At 48.3% G+C, this 20,461-nt stretch overlaps 8 protein-coding genes across 8 annotated transcripts; 3 read left to right on the top strand and 5 right to left on the bottom strand.

The window, feature by feature from the left end:
• Window positions 1-370: 370 nt before the first annotated feature.
• Window positions 371-1,411, top strand: HOO65_010812 (Abhydrolase domain-containing protein C57A10.08c; the record flags this gene model as incomplete). Its single annotated transcript, XM_070999810.1, has 1 exon — window positions 371-1,411. The coding sequence occupies one exon, from the start codon at window positions 371-373 to the stop codon at window positions 1,409-1,411; it is 1,041 nt and encodes a 346-aa protein (XP_070862634.1).
• A 120-nt stretch (window positions 1,412-1,531) lies between these two features.
• HOO65_010813 (Repressible alkaline phosphatase) lies at window positions 1,532-3,425 on the bottom strand (the record flags this gene model as incomplete). The annotated part of the gene is made up of 2 exons (XM_071005627.1): window positions 1,532-3,265; window positions 3,423-3,425. 2 exons carry the CDS (start codon window positions 3,423-3,425, stop codon window positions 1,532-1,534), a joined length of 1,737 nt encoding a protein of 578 aa, XP_070862635.1.
• Window positions 3,426-5,152: 1,727 nt separating this feature from the next.
• Window positions 5,153-6,085, bottom strand: HOO65_010814 (60S ribosomal protein eL32; the record flags this gene model as incomplete). Its single annotated transcript, XM_071006061.1, has 4 exons — window positions 5,153-5,261; window positions 5,443-5,564; window positions 5,678-5,802; window positions 6,046-6,085. 4 exons carry the CDS (start codon window positions 6,083-6,085, stop codon window positions 5,153-5,155), a joined length of 396 nt encoding a protein of 131 aa, XP_070862636.1.
• Window positions 6,086-6,729: 644 nt separating this feature from the next.
• HOO65_010815 (DnaJ protein -like protein) lies at window positions 6,730-8,238 on the bottom strand (the record flags this gene model as incomplete). The annotated part of the gene is made up of 5 exons (XM_071005780.1): window positions 6,730-6,825; window positions 6,888-7,034; window positions 7,096-7,989; window positions 8,076-8,134; window positions 8,190-8,238. The coding sequence occupies 5 exons, from the start codon at window positions 8,236-8,238 to the stop codon at window positions 6,730-6,732; spliced, it is 1,245 nt and encodes a 414-aa protein (XP_070862637.1).
• Window positions 8,239-9,020: 782 nt separating this feature from the next.
• Window positions 9,021-11,059, top strand: HOO65_010816 (putative glutamate--tRNA ligase, mitochondrial; the record flags this gene model as incomplete). The annotated part of the gene is made up of 5 exons (XM_071005576.1): window positions 9,021-9,350; window positions 9,407-9,479; window positions 9,547-9,968; window positions 10,025-10,285; window positions 10,352-11,059. 5 exons carry the CDS (start codon window positions 9,021-9,023, stop codon window positions 11,057-11,059), a joined length of 1,794 nt encoding a protein of 597 aa, XP_070862638.1.
• A 1,032-nt stretch (window positions 11,060-12,091) lies between these two features.
• HOO65_010817 (Neutrophil cytosol factor 2) lies at window positions 12,092-14,038 on the bottom strand (the record flags this gene model as incomplete). Its single annotated transcript, XM_071005603.1, has 6 exons — window positions 12,092-12,115; window positions 12,186-13,073; window positions 13,116-13,277; window positions 13,343-13,678; window positions 13,783-13,932; window positions 14,024-14,038. 6 exons carry the CDS (start codon window positions 14,036-14,038, stop codon window positions 12,092-12,094), a joined length of 1,575 nt encoding a protein of 524 aa, XP_070862639.1.
• A 3,647-nt stretch (window positions 14,039-17,685) lies between these two features.
• On the bottom strand, window positions 17,686-18,928 carry HOO65_010818 (Superoxide dismutase 1 copper chaperone; the record flags this gene model as incomplete). Its single annotated transcript, XM_071005915.1, has 4 exons — window positions 17,686-18,203; window positions 18,465-18,542; window positions 18,650-18,766; window positions 18,880-18,928. 4 exons carry the CDS (start codon window positions 18,926-18,928, stop codon window positions 17,686-17,688), a joined length of 762 nt encoding a protein of 253 aa, XP_070862640.1.
• A 651-nt stretch (window positions 18,929-19,579) lies between these two features.
• Window positions 19,580-20,188, top strand: HOO65_010819 (mitochondrial 54S ribosomal protein uL13m; the record flags this gene model as incomplete). The annotated part of the gene is made up of 2 exons (XM_071006179.1): window positions 19,580-19,600; window positions 19,670-20,188. The coding sequence occupies 2 exons, from the start codon at window positions 19,580-19,582 to the stop codon at window positions 20,186-20,188; spliced, it is 540 nt and encodes a 179-aa protein (XP_070862641.1).
• Between the last annotated feature and the right edge of the window lie 273 nt (window positions 20,189-20,461).

The following is a 20,461-nucleotide window of genomic DNA, read 5'->3' on the forward strand; positions in this document are numbered from 1 at the left end:
TTTTTAGAGGGATATCTGCCTCGCTTAGCTGGGCTCTTGTATTATGGATATGGCATGATACCTTCCCTGCGTATTTATATCACTATCACTACGGCCTCTAATGATCTGTCTGTATATTAGAATTTTAGTTTGGTTATAGCTTTGAATTTAAGTCACGTACCCCCAATATTTCATCATGAATGATTCACTTGAGAGCCTTTAATCTGTTGTGGATGACGTAATACGACCCATATACTACTCTGGGGAAATGATGGCGAGGACACAATTTAGCAGGCAACTGCCATTTATCACCCCTACATTCTGCTCTTATTACTCTCAATGTTAACATACCCAAATAATAATTATTTAAAAATTTGCATCTATTTTTGATATGACGGCACCTTCATCGTCTCTAGATGATGCTGACTTAAGCGACCCACAGTTGCTACGAGAGAACACGCACTTCAGGTCCTATACGATCGGCAAGTTTTCATATTCAAATCTCCGCATCTTCTACCGTCGTCATCCTGCCCTGGCTCCCGAGTCTACCTCACCCCTCATCGTCTGTATCCATGGCCTTGGCGGCTCAGTAGCCCAATATGCCTCTTTGTTACCCCACCTAACCCCTCTTTCCTCTATCCTAATTATCGACTTACCTGGGTGCGGTCGCTCCGCTTTCACCGAAACCCGGTGGGAAGCATATACGCCTGCCACACTCTCGCTGCTTTTGGAAGCGATCATCACCGATTTTCGCGGTGCACATCGGCCGCTTGTATTGATTGGCCACAGCATGGGCACGGCACTTGGCGCCCGGCTAGCAAACCCAATGCACTCAAGCCTTGCTCCGGATGTTGCCGCGTTAGTTGCACTATGCCCTGTTGCGGAATCAGCAAATCCGGAGAAAACAGCCCTACTACGTAGACTCCTCTGGATCCCTGAATGGCTGTTTAATCTGTGGCGTATATGGGACCGGCGGGGTGGTGCGCAGAGTGAGAGTGTGTATCGATTTGTAGGCAAAGAGGCGCCTGAGGACCTACGAAGAATGCAATACAGATTCAATGCCCAAAGCAGGACGCCAGTATGGCGGCGTATGGCCTGGGGGGTATTGCCAGATGGGCATGATGAACGTGGTGAAGGAATTGGTGGACTCTCGGGAAAGGACCTATGGGCAGGTGTGGACGCGCCAGTTTTGTTGGTTGGTGGTGAGGATGACAAAGTCACCCTTGCCGATGAGGTTTTCAAGGCTGCAGCTGCAATTCGCAGCAAAGATGGCTCGGGGTCAAGGGTAGTAAAAACGTGTATTTTGCCCAGCCCAGCGAGCCACACGTTGCTATATGATCCTCGGACAGTCCCAAAAGTCTTTGCCATCATCAAGACTTTTCTAAGAGAAAATGTAAATGGGTTGCGAGACGATTGCTTGGTCTCTGAGTAGATATATGTATCAAACTAATTGACATTATTGAAAATAGCTAGAAACTAACTGGCCATATTGCAGTCCTACAAATCGCATCATATATATATATATAAGCCAAATTTCATTAAACAAACTCTCTTACGCGTTTAGGCCGGGGACCCAGCGTTGCATGGCATCCATAGCTGCCTGAGTGCCCTTCTGAATAATATCGTCTTGGCCTTCCATGTTGACCGCCTCGGACTCATCAAACTTGAAAGCCTTACGAAGGTCTTTAGTCACATCATCGACATTAACGTTGAGGTAATCCTGAAGGAATTTGCCGACATCAGTGTTTTCAACATCTCCCTGCAATGCAGAGGTATTAGCCCCACCTGAAGTGTAAATGTTGACGTCAACAGCTGTATGTCCATGAGTCGACCAGCCAATATGCGCACGTAGGGAAATTATGGCCGCAAAAGTGTTGATAGATGCATCCGGGTTATCAACCAGGTCGTTGAGCTCGTCTTGAGTGGCATCGTTGACTCCCAGGCCGCCAAAGACTAGGGTTTCATTAATCCAAGCCTTTAGGTCGTGACGGGATTGAGTCTGGAACTCGTCGGAGGAAATGTGCTCCTGCAGCATCGAAGCAAGACGCTCCGAGGACATGGTGACAGCAGCAAGGGCAGCAGGGTACCAATTGTACACGGGTAGTTGGCCGGGTTCCTGGATCGCAGTAGCCAAACCACCAGTCTCATGGTCGCTGGTAGCAACCAAGGCGCCCTCGTCCTGGCTGATCATCAGGAACTCGGAGGCGCCCTGGAAGGATCTGTCGTACTCCATAACTTCGTAGACTTGAGCAGCGGGGTCGTTGATGTGGCCAGCATGGTCGATACGGCTTCCTTCAATCATGAGGAAGAAGCCCTTTTCGTTTGACTTGCTAGCCTTTTCCAGAGCGCGAAGGGCAAAGACGGTCATTTCACTCAGGGAAGGGTACACTGTAGCTTCATTACGGCGATCCAGCTCAAAGGGGATATCGCGGTCGGCGAAGAGACCCAGCATAGGCAGATCAACGTTCTCGCCGCGTCTCATTTTGTCAAAGGCTTCACGATCGCCAGCATAGTTCCAACCAAGATCTTTGGTAGCGTTAGCGATAAGGTCTTTGTCGTCAGCACGGCATCCTCCCTTCGAGGTAGGGAGGAAGTGGCAGCGACCACCGCCAAAGATCAAGTCAACACTACGACCCAGAGGCCCCAATCCAATTTGCTGGGCAGCAATTTCATCCATTTCAGCGCGCGTCTGCACGTGACTAGAAAAGCAAGCAGGGGTAGCATCAGTGATGTCAGTAGTAACCACCAGGCCGGTTAGGTAGCCAGCGCGTTTAGCAGCTTCGAGAATAGTTCCACAAGGCGAGTGGTCGGGAAGCACAGAAATAGCGCCGTTGTAGCTCTTCTGGGCGCACGAGAAAGCGGTAGCGCCAGCAGCACTGTCAGTGACAAGTGAGTTGGACGAGCGAGTACGGCTAGTGCCAGTCAAACGGTGGTCAATATATAGCGCCTTATCAAAACTCTCTCCCCTGATGTATTGGCGGAAGCTGCGCGTCATTGATAGAGATGCGGGGCCCATGCCATCAGAGACCATGAAGATGAGGTTGCGCTTGCCGGTAACAGGATTATTCGGAGTAGGTCCGGAGATGTCATGATGGTGATGTGGATTCTGAGTCCAGACAGCGGTGATCACCAGCAAGGCGGTCACAAGCAGAGCCCAGATAAACATCTTAATGTCGCGGAAACGGCTCTTTGTCTGCAGAAATCTTACGGCGGGAGGGTCGTTTGGTGTAGGTTCATCAGGGTCGTCGCGATGACCTGAAGGCAAAAGAGATTCCGTTTCTGGATTCTAGAAATGAGCATGGCAATATAGTATTAGCATTCTATGTCGTGTGTGCCGTGCGTCGGTGTGGGCCGATAGTGTCCTATTCCTCGCCGATAGTCGACTAGGCCCTATGACGACTAAAAACTTAACATGAGGATATAATTACACAAAAGAGACTTACCATTATTGCGATGAGACAACAATGAATGTACGCAACCGTGCTATGTTGTCCAGGGGTGATAGAAAAAGAAAGACTTGGTGATTCAAGGATATATTTATCAATGGGGCACACAACAAGCCGAAGTGCGCAATAGAAATTTGGATACTAAGAGATACTAAAGAGATGTAGAAGAGAAGCTTGGACGGTTCTCTGGCTTCACGATCAGGTCGAGGAATCCGAAGATGTCTAAGTCGCTCATAGTTTCTTCTCCTAAGTTAGAGCGCATGAAAGTCCTAAAGCCGTCTTTACCTCCCTTGTAAATGCCTGTGCTGCTCTAGCAGCCAATCAGCATGCGTTGGCATGCATGACGCACGGTGAGCTCGCCGATCCCCGAATAGAGCCTGGGGCATCCTTGAGCCCTAGCTGACTCTTTGCTGGCTTTGTGGCGTAATTAACCCTACATAAGTCAGGTTAACCCTCAAGGGATAGTGGCACAGTAGCTAGGTGCAGCCAATAAAGCTGCATTCAGATCATGTATTCCGTACCTGTACCACTCGCCAATAACCCTATTCATAATATCCAAATGTAAGGGTTATAGACATTCCTTAAATTTAGTTTTGATTTTACCCCAATCTGTACAAATTTGCTCTCGAGCGCATAATACACATCATACAACAAGTTGCTCTGTCGCATCTTGCGCCTGCACTGCCCGGCTAAGCTAGGCTATGTCCAATCATGTGGAGCCACTTAGAGACATGTACATGCAAGTTGATTTGATGGGTATTCTGCTTGGTTTGCTGCCTTATTTCTATCTTGTTTTCTGGGCCAACAGAATTTGTATTGACGTCACTGTTGCAGCCCGTCATCTGCATTTGGGTGTAGGACGGAGAGCATTTTTGATGGGAAACAACTATATAAACACTGTTGTCTTCTCTCCGAGTGCAGATACACAGTAGTGAACACACAGCAGCATCGGAATAATCTGTACAAATTTCTTTCTCAAGATATTGAATAACAAAGAATCTCCTGTCTTTTCTCGCCACCATATGAATTAGCATACAGGCTAAAAATATCTTACAAAGTACCAACGACTTGTCGTACAACATCGCAAAATCCTGGGCTGAACCACAAGGTGGCCCTTACCGAACCCGAGTACGACCAATACTCAAACAACTACGCCAATACCACTATGCAGATCTTTAAGTTCTTCGGAGGTCGGCATTTCGGCACCTCTGTCTCGGTGGACCACCATGGAAAGGTTCGCCGTGGCCCATGGAGAATGAGTTTCTGCGGTCTGAGCTGTTTTAAATAAGCTCTGCTACTTTTTGTTCTATGAATAGACTCTTGTTCACATACAATTGTCCGGCTCGATAATTCTGAATATCCATCAAATAGTGCGCTTATCTTACTTTCTCTTGTGATGTCTAATGGAACATATGTGTTACCCCGAGTCTGTTGTGTGGGGTCAAAGTTTATGTACGGTAAATCCAAGTCAAGTCCTTGGTCAAGGAATGACTTCAAGCCTGCAAATATGTGAGCTGCCCCAACAAATCCTGATACTTGATTGTATGTAGTCAAGCCCCCTCCCTCTCGTCACATGTGCATAGTTTCGTGAAAGTGTATGTGTGCTTTTTTTTCTTAGAAGAGAATCTCCATTTATTCTTTCGTTACAATAAAAAAAAGAACGCCCATAGAGCCCCAGGAGCCGATTTTTTTTCCTTTGACATTCACTTTCACGCCTCGAAGCCCATTTACACCTCGGTGGTGACCTTGGCCTTGGCGTTGGTAACCTTCACACCTAATTGCTTGGCCTTGGCAATGATATCAACACGCTTGCGGGAAGAGACGTTGTGGGCAATCCTGAACAGAGAGTTAGCGAAATGTTCAATAATGTGAGAGGCATGGGTAGCAAGTCATGTTTGGTTGTCTCCTGGGTCAGCGCTTTCGTTTTTTGTTCACGAAAGCTTGAATCCCAAAGGGAAGACATCGATGGATGTTGGTTCATGTCTCGCTCAAATGGAAGGAATCTAAGTGAACATACTCAGCAGCATGGGTGCGGTTGTGCATCAGAAGCAGCTCGACGTCACGGACGTTGCTGACGAGGAACGACTTGTGGCCGGAGGGGATCATGTAGCGGGTCTTGACGTTGGAGCGGTATCCGATCTACAGAGAAAAAAATGTCAAAATTTGCCTTCCACTGGCTTGCGCATATCGCAGTTCGCGGGCATATGCGCCGGATAATGGCTGGGAAAACGCCATGTCACAGAGTCACATACCTTGGGCATGCGGATGGTGCCACGGAACCGTCTGCGGACACGGCCATCGATACCCTTGGGCTTTCTCCAGCTGGAGCCGACACGCATGAACCGGTCACTCTGGTGACGGTTGAAGCTCGCCCGGTCTGTATCAAGACAACAATCAGTTTAGCTGTTCATTGGAATTGGATTATATCAAATCGGCCATATCGTAGCGAGAAGGTAAAGTTGTCGATATTAAATTTGGTAGTGCTGGTACACGATTTCTCTCGTCTTCGTTGGCTCGGTCGTTGCGAAAGTTGGGAATTATTGGTTGTATTGGAAATTTTCCACGGTGGGGGGAGGGGAGATGTGATGGTAGTTGATGATCTTTTGGAAGGAAAACGTACGCTTCTTGACGATAGGAACGTGAGACTTGGCGGAAACCATCTGGACGACTGTATGTTAGAAACCTGGGGATACGGTTTGGAGATATCGAGAAATTCAAACAAAGATCAGTTCGCTCGAGGGAGTGAGGAAGTGAGTAAGTACCTTGAATATGCCTCTCAATGGGGTGTTGAGTATACTGGACTGGGCTGTTGAGAATACGCCAAAATGGGCCTGGAAATTTGGTGATGCAGAATTCTGATTGCCCATAGGGCTTTGTCACGTGAGCAAATCTTTCGTGCGTTAGGATAGCGCCACAGAAAAACGAGTTCGGTGAAAAAAAAAGCCAATCAAAATGCCCCGCAGCTGGGATGCTCACCGGGATATTTGGCAGTCAAAAAATGGGGCTAAGTGGGGAGATAATCTGATAATGGTAATAATATCACGACAAGGATTCAGCAACACCTGTAGACTCAGATATCATGTCTTGTAAAATACTTGTGTTACTTAGAAAGCTAGATGAATCATCTTATCATTCCCAACCAGTCCAATACCTAAAATTTGTGTCTATGCGTAGTGGCTACAAAAGTAAAGACAACCCATACAAAGACTTATACTTCGCAAAACATAGACAAGTCCGCAAGTTTGATAAAAAAAAAGCAATGCAAAAAGGTCGTATCCGTTACTGCCGTTTGGCGCATCTTATTTTACTGCGTCTGACATTGAGCACCGCCGCCGCCATCGTGTCCATCTTCATCTTCCCAACCATCATGATATCTGGGGTCGCTCGAGGTGGCACCCATCTGCAAGAATTGCGTTAGTATCATACATAGCTTGTAATTTGGGAAGTTTTGGTAAAACTTACTTCCTCGATATCAACGTTCTCCTCGTACTCAACTTCATCCACCTCATCCACCTTGATAGGATCAGCAGGGGGAGGTAGTAGGCTGGAAAGGGTTTTGAAGGATTCATCGTCCTTGATCCAGTCGTTCTCTGGGAACTCGATGCTGACCTTCAAGTAGAGATCGCCATGTGTATCGCCCCGCTTGGGGGGGCATACCCTCACCACTAACACGGATGACCTCACCAGGGCACAGAACCTGGCCGCGCTCACGGGTGATGTGAATGCCGCGGCCATCTAGGTGAACCAACACAACGCGGGAGAAGCCACCAAGCGCTTCGGCCAAAGTTATTCTCAAGTCAGCGGCCAAGTCGTTGCCGATGCGAGTGAAAACCTCATGTGATTCTTCCTCCAGAGTGAAAACCAGGTTACCGGGCAGCTGGTCGGGGTGCTGATCAGCCTCGCCTTCTAGAATGATGTGCTCACCCTCCATGGAGCCACGAGGGATATACAACTCTAGCATCTTTTTCTCCTCAACAGTACGCATTCCCTTGCACTTCTTGCAACGATCCTTCTCCTTGTAGTAGTTTCCGGAGCCTTTGCAGTGGTCACAGCTTACAATCTCGCGGCGTACCATTCCAGGGCCAACCTGGCGGTAGGCCTCGACACGGCCGCGGCCGCCGCACTTTTCGCAAGGAGTAGGTTTAGATTTTTCCTTGCCACCAGAGCCCTTGCAGATGCCACAGTTGACCTTCTTGTTAGCGGCAAACTTGACAGTCTTGCCTTTGTACAGGTCTTCAAGAGTGACCTTGTACAGCTGCTCCTCGTCTTCACCTTTGGTAGGGCGAGAGGGACCACCACGGCCACCCGGCATACCACCCATGCCACCCGGCATGCCACCACCCATGCCAAAGCCGAACATTTGGGCTAGGATATCATCGAGGTCAGGGCCACCGGCACCGCCGGCTCGAGAGGGATCAAAGGCAGCCATGCCATGAGTGTCGTAAAGTTCGCGCTTCTCTTCATCGCGTAGGATTTCGTAGGCTTGAGTAACGACCTTGAACTTGGCTTCTGACTCTTCACGACGCTCCTCGGGGACCTTGTCGGGATGGTATTGTAATGCAGCCTAGTGTAGAAGTGGGATTGTTAGTTTTGGATGAGTGCGTCGCGAAGCGATATGTTATTTTTTGGGTGGATGAGTGGGTGACAAACCTTGCGGTAAGCCTTCTTGATTTGATCAGGTGTCGCAGTTCTTTCGACTCCTAGAAGCTCTGTGATGATGTTAGTGGGCATCTGTCATTTCTGGGGTAGGAAGTAGTAGCATACCGTAAAGATCTTCCTCCTTGGCGCCTGCGCCATTTTGTGATGGGTCCATGTTGCGTATTTGGGGATAAGTCGCAAGCGCGGTGTTGCGGCTTGAGTGTGTTGGAAGGGGAATTTACTATGCAGAGGCTTCGTGATGCTGATTAGAGGCAGATTTTTGGTGGGGTGTGGGGTATCAGTTATCTTTTGTAATCCTGCAAGCGTCTTAACTTTGAAAACCAGGGAACAGGCAGTAACAAGCCTATGCAAGCTATCAAATCGCAATGAGGCAATAATTAGAGAAAAAGAGAATATTTACGGGCTAATAATGTCCTTTAATATGTGTGTTTAATGCCACTGTAGATTTTTAAGCATGGTGGTCAGGCACTGTGAAAATTTCTAGTTGACTAGGCCTGCCTTCTAGATGGGCACTACGGAAGTTCTAGTGTCTTTATTTAGGAGGGGGTTCAGTGGCCAGCATATTTATAGTCAGGGGCCATCAAGTGTGTATCTTCACGAGGCGAGTGGTAGAAAAATTTGAATACTTCTTTTTGGTTCCTGATTGCACATGGCGAGCAATTATTCATGTAGAATACAGTGCGTTACATATGCGAGAGCAAATCATATAGCAAAAAGGCCCCTTGTTGTGTATTGACATCATCGATATCTTGTAAAGTCGAAGGACAAATTTAATACCATAGCATGGGCTAGAATGTGGCGCTTATCTTATCAGTATATTTTTTTTTTATATTTTCCCTATCCAGAAACATGATCCACTATAAGTTAAAGCAGGCCTGCATCCATCAACGACGCTTCACTGAAACCTCATCCATGCTCACCAGATCACGTCCAGCCATGCTACCATTGAGATATCGTGGAGCCTCTTCAATCCCCACGTGTAACCGACTTGCTTGCAGCCTTGTCGGGGTACTTGGATCAAGATGTTATTCGACGTCGTCCGAACTAGCAGCTAAAAGCAGCGCTGGCCTAGATAGACTGAGGACGAGGCGTGTAGGAGGCAAAGCTGACCTGTTCGCGCTGCCCAAGACTCCGGCGAGGACTAGGTTTGCACCTTCGCCGACAGGATATCTTCATTTGGGCTCTCTGAGGACAGCCCTGTATAACTATCTTCTCGCACGTGCAACCGGGGGAAGGTTTATTATTCGCGTCGAGGATACTGACAGAGTATGTAACTGCGATAAAACAGGCCTTGGAGAGAGACTGTCTAACACTTAGATTAGACCCGAATCGTAGCAGATGCTGAGGCGAGGCTGTATGACGATTTGAAATGGGCACAACTTGATTGGGATGAGGGTGAGTTGAATGACTGGTACGAATACACTCTTATGGTCAGGCTTTAACCTATGTATGTGTATAACAGCGCCTGATATCGGCGGAATGTTTGGCCCCTACAGACAATCTGATCGCTTGCCACATTACCATAAATATGCCAATGAGCTGCTTGAAAGTGGCAAAGCGTATCGCTGCTTCTGCTCGTCACATGATCTGGAGAAGCATAAGGAGCATGCGGCTACAAATCGGCAATCTACCAACTATCCTGGCACTTGCCGCTCAATACCTAAGAGTGAGGCCGAACAAAGAGCTTCTGACGGGGAGGTTCACGTCATTAGATTTAAAGCCAATGGCACTGTTTCAATAGTCGATCGGGTATATGGCCGATTCACAAAAAATGAGGAAGAAGACGATTTCATTCTGATCAAGAGCGACAAATTCCCGACTTATCACTTTGCTAATGTGGTGGATGACCACCTCATGGAAATCACACACGTCATTCGTGGCGCCGTAAGAAACTGTTGAATACCTTTTATTCGTGACCCCTTGATTAACTTTGAACATAGGAATGGCTCATTTCAACGCCCAAACATGTGGCCTTATATAACGCCTTTGGCTGGACACCTCCAGAGTTTGGCCATGTCGGATTGCTCACCGACTCTAAAGGTCAAAAGCTTAGCAAACGTAACCAGGACATTGACATATCCAGCTACCGTAGACAGGGCGTTCTTCCCTCGGCCCTGACGAACTGGGCAGCCCTTCTTGGGTGGAGTATGGGGTCTGGTAATAACGAGGTTGTTAAGAATCTGGAAGAGCTCGTTCAGAAGGTGAGTCCAAAGAAAAAGAAGCTGTGGCGCTAGTTACTTGCAGTATCATGCGCTAACCCGATGTAGTTCTCATTCAAGTTCACCAAGGGCAACATTCAAGTCAACATGAACAAGCTAGAAACCTTTGAGCACCGCCACCTAGCCAATCTCTTGCGCGAGGATCCCCTTGATGTGACTTATCTTTCCGAGGTTCTTCTAAACCCCATGTTCGATGCCATCAAGCGAATCAACATGGGAAAGACTGATGACGAGAAACAGCTATTACTAGGCCATTTCTCTAATCAACAGACAGCCCACGACTATATCCTCCGAGTGCTCCAGGCCAACAGCACCAAGTACCCTAAACCTGTGGACGTTCTGCTTCAAAACCCATACTTGGTATGGTCGATTCCTAGCAAAACCTACCGCCTTTCAGTCGAAAACAGCGCCAATGACGCCGACACAATGGACAAGGAAGACCAAGTTTTGAACCAACTCTATGATGCACTCTCTGCTATTCCGGAGCCGCTGTGGACGCAGGCAGGGATCTCGAAGACGCTCACTGAGTGTATTGTTGAGCTGAAGGCCAAGACTAGCGAGGATAGCGATCAGGAAAACCCCACTGCATTTGTTCACTCGTGCATACGCTTTGCTGTGGTGGGCGATCCTAATGTTCCTTGTAAGGCATCGTCGGTGGTGTTGGGGCTGATAGGAAAGAACGAGGCATTGACTCGTCTACAAGCTGCACGTAATGCGTTGAAAATGTACCGGCCGCTTAACCCGGTACCGTCATAAGTTGGACGCTGCAGGGAAACATCGGCGACGATGTGTATTTCATTGTACCACTACAATATATCTACATGTATATTTAACCACTTCTTCAAGGGCCTCCTCTATTTCTACACGATCAGATTTTAGAGTCGACGCTGCTAGAAGGTCATATGTGGTGAGGAGGACACCTTCTAGCTTTGTTGCGGTAACTCTATAGCAACTAATTTTTCTTTCGGCTTCTTGAAAACTTAAAGCATGCTTGTTGTGCAGAGGACGCGGTTGTAGGCATCTAGCCCATAGTGCAAAAATCACAGCCAATCAAACACGGAATACGGAAACAATGAATGTCAAACATTATCAAAGGCAGGCTTGAAACAATACATACCCATGTAAAAACTATTGGACCAGGCTGACTTGATGAAAAAAAAAAAAAGAAAAGACACTACGAATCATATTGCATGGCTGGTGGATTTGAAAGAAGATGAAACATTTGGGCTATGTGCTGGACGCTACGAAGTGGTACAGGTTTCAACACTGCGAGACCCCGTGATCAGCGCAATACCAGACACAGAAGTCCCAAAAGCGACGGTTATACAGCCAGTAGATTCGCAGTTTCATGATACGACTCAGACAAAAGATCCGTAGGTTGAAGAAGCTTTGTTGAGCTCGTAGGGAAGATGGAGAGAGGCGTAGAACGGCCATTATTATGAGGCGAACAGAGTCAAAAGCTGGAAAGTAGGCGGGATAGAAAGTTCTCAAATGTATTCATAGGGAGAAAAAACAACAAGACTGGCCACCCCCCCCAAAAAAAAACACTGCGTTCATGGCTGCATCGACAGGCAGTCCGTAGAACAAGAGCAAGTAAGAGAGAAACAAGTGACTGGCTTTGATGCCACTGAAAATAGAAAGAAACTAGAAGCCGCCCTGGAAATTGGCAGCGAAGAGGGATAAGCCGAGAAGCGGCTCCCGTAAATGAAAAAGAAATTATATGCAAAAGACAAAGCTGAGAAGAAAGAAAAGAAAGAAGAAAAGAACAGGGTATCATACATCATCAGTCTACATTAATTCTTCCGCCCATACCTAAGAAAAGTGAAGAGAGTTAGTCAGCGTACATATAGGATAGGAAAAAAAGCAGTAGAATGATGCTTACCTCGAGTTTTCCCGTCTCCCATTTTGCCCGACGAGCCTCGTTCTTGGCGTTCATGATAGCCAAGTCAACATCGTCCTGGTCGCCCATAGTAATCATATCGCCCTTAGGGTCATTGTCCTCGCGCATCAACATTTTGAAGCGCCGGCGGATGGCAAACTTGTTGCGGATGCGATCCTCGATGTCCACAAAGTCGGCCGTCGTCGGAACGAGCACGTAGCGCGACTCTTCTTGGAAGTGGACCTTGATGCGGATATTACGGATGTCGGGCCTTCGCGATGTGCCGCGCGATGAAGCCGTCATGCGCCGCTGACTGTTGCCGCCTCCGCCGACCATCTCAAAGTCTCGCTCATCAATGGATCCGCTGTCGTAGTCACTAGCATCGTCCTCAATATACTGAGGGATGTTTCTACGTGTTGGCATGCGACCAGAGGACTCGGCGTTGGACGAGCGGCGGGTCCCACTGTTGTACATGTTGTAGACATCGTCAAATTCATTATCCTGCGGCGGAGCGCTGCGCGGGTTGGAGGACACCTGGGATATTGAGCTGGACGGGGCGCGACGGTCGCGGTCATCGGGGGATCGTGTCTTTTCGTAGCGGCCGTTTTGCGAGTTCTGGGCAATGTTGAGCTTGGGAAGCATGGGGCGAGGCCCGTTGCGCACGGACATGGCACGGGCGGTGGACACTGGCCTGTCATTTTCGGGGGGAGGAGTGGGAGGAAGTATGCTGGCATTGGTGCTACTAGTGCTTCCAGAAGCGGTGGGACGGGAGATGAGATCCCGCTTGACGAGATTGGTGGCTGCAAAAGAGATGTTGTCGGCAGGTCTGTCGTCTTTGGGTGCCGATTTGATGGCCTGTTTGATTGCAATTGGCATGTTAGTAGACGGGGTCTAACGAAGACGCTAGTGAGGATGAGGCTTGATTCTTCTTACATTCTTCATTTCCGATCCGGCGAAACCCGTAAAGGTATTGGCTCTGTCAGAAGCCGCAACTAACCTAGCCTTGCCTAGGTAGTCTTTGGTCTTGAGGTTGCGCACTTTTGCATCATTTGGGCGGTAGATGATGCCGACGGGGATTGAGAAGACAGTGTAGCCCTGATGAAGGTTAGTGATGGTGAGATATTAGGAAATAGTGTAGAAATGGATGTGAAGCCACGTACCTCAGCCTTTTCCCGAATGGCATCGTCAATGACGTTGTGATCTTCTACCACCTTTTCCTTGACGGCGTAATTTAGATCCTGCATACCAGCATCCACTTGCTGGAGATAGATGTAGCACAAGCCACGATTGAAGAGAACCTCGCACGAGTATAGTTTGAAGAGCAAGCCAAGCTGGGCATAGTCGATGAGGGTGTTGCCGCGAAGATATAGAAGGGTGTCGTTGAAGTTGGCGAGAGCCTCTTCAAAATCACCAAGAAGGAAATTTGAGACGCCTTGCTGGAAGTATGCGACGGCAAGGTATTGATCGAGACGGACGGCTTTTTGGTAGGCCGTGACCTGAGCGCAGACAACGGGCAGGGTGTTAGTAGGCAGCGTCCACGTTTCCCTCCGCCATTTTTCGCAAAGACAGGTTAGAGGCATGAGCAGAGGGAGTTACTTACAGCCTTCTGGTGTTCGCCTAATGTTGCATGGATGACGCCAATGTTGAAGAGAATCTTGCTAGTATCTGAGATGCTCTCGAATGTGCGTAGGGCCTCGTCGAACTCGTTGTTCTCGTAGTGGTTGATGGCTTGCACCCATGTTTCAATTTCCTAGAGTTGCGCACGATGTTAGAGGCACGTAGAGCGGACAGGCTGGGGAGCGGGCGAAGGCCAAGATAGAGGAAAGACGAGGGAGACCTACCTGTTTTAGGGACATGACGATGGTACCGGTACTAGATAGAGAATGAAGCCGCGAGTAATGGCAGGAAAGAGCAGGTGCTGTGTTATCCCAAGGCAAGGATTTAAATGGCAGGCCTTTTTAATGTAAAGCAGGAAGCAGACAAGAAGAACAACAAAGAAAAAGCAAAGAAATAAAGAAATTAGAAGCGAGAAATGAGCAGCAAAAAGCAATTCAGCAGATTATGGTAGAGAGTCTCTCTTTGTGTTTGTGGTTGGGCGGCTAAGGAGCTAGAAGAAGGGTGGGAGAAGCTCTGGTATTATAATGGAACGGTTGAAGAAAAAAGATAGATTAGAAGGATTTACAGACTTGCTTCTTTTGATTCTCCAGGGCCCTGTGCAGTGTTTTCGAGACTCTTTCTCAGGGCTCTTCTCTGGCTGCTTCAGGTGTGTTCCCATTCTAGTTTAGCTCCAGGCCCTCAAGCACCAAGCCCCAGGCTCGGGTCCAGGCCTTAGCCCAGCCCAGATTAGAGAGCACCGTTTTCCATAGAGGGGTGTGAGGGGCTTCTACACCGCAACCCTGTCCCCTGGACCCCCTGCAAGAGAAGGGCCACACCACACCCCCTGAGACCCCGTTTGAGCGCTAAAGCTGGGATTGTATTTGGGAAGCTTGAGACAGACGGATAGGATAGCATGAATATTCATGTGAAAAAATGCCATGGAACAAGAGGAAAAAAGAAAAAAAAAAACAGACAGAAGCAGGAGGGCAGAAATTTCCGAATAAATCGGCAATATTAACCTATGCTTCTACCAATCAAGACCAGACGAACGAGACAAGATTGCATTTGGACGGTGTTTGGGGGCCTCTCTCCCGTTCTCCACGGCTAAGACTCACCACAGTACAAAAGTCCGGGGACGTATTAGTCCGAACGGCCTGGCCAGGAAATCAGTTCCTCTTGTTGTACTGTAGCGTAGATTTGCAGAAGTCTCCTCCAGGGTAGTCCGAGATAGTACGCGTATAACAGACAGGAAATAGTGCATATCTCTGACTATTTTTGGCCACTGAGATGGCTCACATGTACTCAGGACATACCTCACCGTGCATTAGCCTTTCGATTCTTAGCACCCATTGCTGGGATGCTCTACACAATTATCCAATATCTTTGCTCTTGGCCTAATCCTGCACGTGGGTGGGCGCTTAGAGAAGACATGTCATTGATGAAGAGAGGCTGGGTCAAGAGAGAGGACCATACCAAAAAGCTGGGCATGCATGAAAATGCTAGGGGGACAAGCAAAGAAAGAGAGGTTCCCGACAATGAAGATAAAGTTTGCCCTTCTCTGTCCATTCTTGTCCTGGTGCTAAAAAGAAAAAGAAGACCCAAATCGTCAGTTCGGCTTCCTTAACCGGGCTTGGGTCTTCATCCCCATACAAACCGCAACTCTGCACCACTTCTAGAAAAGAGGGAAGAGAGGAGACAAGAAGGAGTCCCGGGGGACGGGTCACAGTTGCAGCCCTTGGCGCAAATGGATAGCGAAATATATTAAAGGCATAGCTGGTCAACGCAGCAGTGCAGCAGCAGGTACTACATGAAAAAACAGACAGGATGGTATCGCAGCTCTGTGTAAGTGCAAATGTAGGCATAGGCATAGGCGTAGGCGTAGGCGTAGGCGTAGGCATAGGCATAGGAACATGTGCATATGGAGGCGGATAATGCTGAACTTGCATGTCTATGTAGATATTGTCTTTGCTACTCTCGCAACTGGAACTTCGGCTTGTTTTCTCTCGTCTCTTGTCCAGCCCCTCCCCCTCCTCATCATACGACACATGAACCCTTGACATTTTGTGATCTCATGATCCTACCCCCATACCGACGCAAATGGCAGCCAAGAACCAATATACCCACAAAGACGCCATACACCGCAGTGACTAGGGGGCTGGCCCAGCTTGGCTGCACAGCGTTACAGCGGCTCTACGGCGTAGCTTTCTCCATCCTGTTCCTATGCATCCGGCCACTACCCAATTACAGCAGGGCAGCAAGGGAAGTGAAAATTCAACCCGATCCATGTAGATTTATTTGCCAACGAATACCATAGGGCCAATGGTAGCTCAGCAAGCCTCTTATGCCAAGCTGCGATAACTGGGACTATAAGGAGAAGGGGGAGATAAAAGAAGGAGGCTCCGGAATTCAAGACGAATACCAACAAGATCCAAGGGACGTATAAAGGAAAAGCGAGATAATCAATGTAACATGTTGCCTCCCCAAACAAGACCCAATGACAGTTGACTAGCTTGGGGACAAGAGGCCAAGACGAATAACAGGGAATCTTAGTATGAGAAAACAAGGGGAGGGGAAGAGGAGGTGAGGTGGTGGAAGTCAGAGGTGGGGAAACGCTAGTCACTCGCGCGGTGTGGTCCGACTCTGCAAAAGAGAAATAAGAGAAGAAAGAATAAGGTGTCATATAGGTGCTTGGGCTCCATTTCCAGTCTATTTTTAACTGCTAGAGTCGTATGAATCAAGCCGCTGTTCGTTGCTTCACTCATCACATAAGCCACCCACCTACAGAATTTTCAACTCTAATGATCCCAGACCCCGGTCATCAGTCCAACCAGAGAAGACAAAAGGGTTAGCACAACCAATTTCTAGTCTGAAGAAAGAAGAGGGGTTACGTCAAACATGAAACTCGCCTTTTTGCTTCCTGAGAAGCATCCGAGCAATATTTGATGATATAAAAACGTCATGGATGGAGTAAATTTTTTTTAGTTTCTCAGGCCAGCTGTCGTCACAGCCTTGCCAGCTGTCACATAGTTACGCCGCTTGCCAGATACCGATAGCCACACCCGTTCGGTACAACTCCCATGTCAGCTTCTTCTTGGCTGTCAAGTTTGCAATTTTGTTGCATTGCTGTTGATCATGTCGCTGGCCGGACATCGTGAGACTGGCCAAGGCCTGAGTGTTTGATTCAGTGCTGCAAAAGAATGCGAAAACCCTTTTGAGATGGGCTGCGGGCTCTGCATTTACAAGAGCATATAAACATCTACATCTTCTTTTCTGTCCTTGCTAGCTCGCTCCATGCAGTGCTTAGGGCCGCGATAGACTTATCTCTCTTCCTTTCCCCCTTCTGTTGATCGGTTTCGACCTACTACAGGCTAGCTAATAACTGCCAGTCTACTTCGTGATGTCCACGTCCTACACCCTTCACTCATACTTCCATGCTCTACTCTGTTTCCTCTACGTGAAACCGCCAACATATGCTTCGTGTATGATCGCTGATGCCTATGTTGCTGCATCTCAGTGTCTCAAACTTATAGCCCATAGCTTGTTTGTACACGTCGATCACCTAAAGCTATGTCTAGCCAATCAGCTACCTTCTTAGAAGCATTGTTCTAGGCCGTCAAGTTAAATTCGTACCTTTTTTTGTTTCGTTTAATCAAGGCGCTCTCATGTTTTCCAAAGAGATAACTGTTCTTGTCACCATCTAGTGGCTTCTTTGCTCCGTCTTGTCACAAGCTAGCGAGTAAGCAAAGAAATAAGCAAACATAAACGCCCCTAACAAATCCTTGTCCCCTTCCCCCTCTCAATCACAAAAGACACACACGTACTTGCTTGGGAATTCATGATGTAGACACACGTGCCGCGGTATGGGCTCATATCATGCCACTAATTTACCCAGCTAGCCTGGGTGCGCTTACAGCATACCCTTCTTCACCTCATCCTTTCGCTCCTCCCATAGTGTCTTGCCTGTACAAGAACACACCATCTTGTCGTTATCCCACATCCCAGCGCTACGAGCAATCACACCTACAACCGTGTTTGCATCATTCTCGAGCACTTTCTCTTCGCCCTGCCGTGTGAGCACCATCGCATGGCCAATCAGTTCCCACACCTGCAGTGGCTTATCAACGTAGACAGCACCCTTGCCAGACTCATCCACTGTCACTGTGCTAATGAAGCCCCTAGGAGCATCGGGGTTTTCCTTAGAGCCCCAGACAAGGCCGGTAGACGACACGCCTGCTTCAAGGTCGCCATACTCGCGGATAGTGGCCCGATAGAGTCCCGGCTCAACACCGTGGATTGTCAGGTCGATAACGAGAGCCGAAGAGGATCCCTGAACCATGCGAGCTAGTCCGCGTACTTCGCGTCGTCGGCCATCTTCTGGTACAGGCTGGGTAGCTGCCTCAGTCTCAAACGATTCCAAAATACAGACTGCAGCACCTATCGAGCAGCGATTTCAGGAGGCATGTCAGTTTGGGATGATTCAAAAACACGTCTTTACCTAGTATAGGTTGCCCATCTCATGCAGGAGGCCGGATCACCTGGAGCCGTTCAGGTACAAGGTGCACCCAGTCTCAGGAGAGAGTGGCCATGGCATGAGGGCACGTTTTGCTCCGGTATGAGATGAGAGATCAGAAGGCCTGAGACAAAATGCCCTGAATAGATGGGCAAGGAGAGTGACATCAGACTTACTATCAGAGGCCCCAGAGCCTCTCAAAATGGCATCCCGGCCAGTAGCCTGTATTGCTGATACGATGGCCGAAGGGGCAGCTATCACACGTTTGTAAAAATAAGGTCAGTATCGTAGCATGACAGGCTAAAAAGGAAAAAAAAAAAAAAAAAAAAAAAAAAAAAGAGCTTTGACAAGAGTAACGCACCAGTGCCCTCAACCAACACCTGCTGGTCCTTAAGATTAGCATTCACGTTGGTGATGCCACCCAAGTTGTAAATAGACTCTGAAACGCTCTTGACGCAGGCTTCGCATACCATGGGCACTGCGAATAAGGTCTAGCAGGTACCAAGACAGACAGGGCCGTTAGCACATCACAGATGGCCAGGTCAGATGTCATATTCACCAGAATGATCAGGTGGTGACATCATAGCTTACAAAAGTTCATATCGTAGGCACGTACCTGGATCGGCTCGCTGATAGTCATATTGGTAGCTTGTGACTTAGATCGTACTCTGTTATTGTATTAAAAAGAAGATGAGGAGATGGAGGTCTCAGAGCAAGCGGATAGAAATTCTGTACAGCTTCCGTTATACCATAGCAATAAATAAATACACCTAAGCAGCAAAGGCAAGCTTTCAAATCAACGTAATTGGGGAATAGAGAATTTGAGTTTGGCCTAGGCTTGACGAGCCGTTCGCTATGCTGCAACTTATACGACAGCAGAATGTCAGGCTTTAAAGAGCTTGCTTTGAAATCATCCAACAAAAACGTCAAACTGCTACGTTTCAATATGACTCTTTGTGACTAGACAGGGATGCTGTGGCGTTTATAACGCTTGGTTTTTTTTTGTTCATTAGGGTTAAATGTGGCGTTAGCTTCTGGCTCACGTCAGCAGCCAAGCCATGATTTTTTTGCCAGGGCTCTTGACAATGTCGGATCAACGAAGCATTCGTTGACGTTGCTGTGTCACCCTACTCTGGTTGTATTTTTGCTTGAATTCTTGTTAGCCTCAGCTATTTTACCGCCGCTAGCCACCAATTCGCTTTGCGTTGGCTCAATTGAACAACCAGTCGAAGTGCTGGCTTCTATCAGCCATCGACCGCCTTCTCTCTTCTACATATATATTACGCCCGTCATGTCCCAAGTTATCGGACCTGTAAGCTTTGCGGTGCATCTACAGTCTTACTACCACTTATTAGACCGCTGACATCTCTTCTTCACATAGACAAACTTGGCCTACTCGAGGGTGTGGCACCAGGTGTCCGCTACGGCCCTTCATCCGACCCTTTCCACTAAGCCTGGCGAGACCCCCGCCTCTCTTGGTCGCCTAGCTTCTCGCATTGCTACTCTTCTTATGGGCAAGCACAAACCCATCTATGACCCCTCGACTGATTGCGGCGACTATGTTGTGGTGACAAACTGCGCAGCCCTACACGTCACTGGCCGTAAAAAGTGGCAGAAGACATACTACCGCCACAACACTAGGCCTGGTTCGCTGCGCCAGGTGACCATGGACGTGTTAATGGAGAAGCACGGAGGCTCTGAGATCTTGCGCAAGGCTGTTAGCGGCATGCTGCCCAAGAATAGGCTGCGCGATAAGCGCTTGGCGAGGATGAAGGCGTTTGATGGAGAGGCTCACCCCTATGGCCAAAATATTATCCGTTTTGGCGATAAAACGATTGGGCAGACAGGTTGGGAGGACGCCGTTAAGGCTATTCGGGAGGCTGACAAGGCGCGGACATAGCACGTCATTGATACCAAGGCTTCGGAGGTGGAGATACACTCCGATTAGAGTGCGAGATAGAGAGAATCAAAGCAGACAGGGCTAGGCCCGGGCCGGGGTGTCCCTGAGCGTGTATTCAATATATGTACAGTACAATACAAATAGTCAATCAGTTAACTGCAACTACAACTGCAGCTGCAACTACATTGCCAACCCGACATTAGGCAAAAGCTGTATGCTCAAAGCTACGATTAGTAGTGCCTGGAGAGGTAATCTACCATGATGCCGAGCTAT

Source organism: Ceratocystis lukuohia, assembly GCF_044167205.1.
Source record: "Ceratocystis lukuohia strain C4212 chromosome Unknown Supercontig1_pilon, whole genome shotgun sequence".
NCBI lineage: Eukaryota > Fungi > Ascomycota > Sordariomycetes > Microascales > Ceratocystidaceae > Ceratocystis > Ceratocystis lukuohia.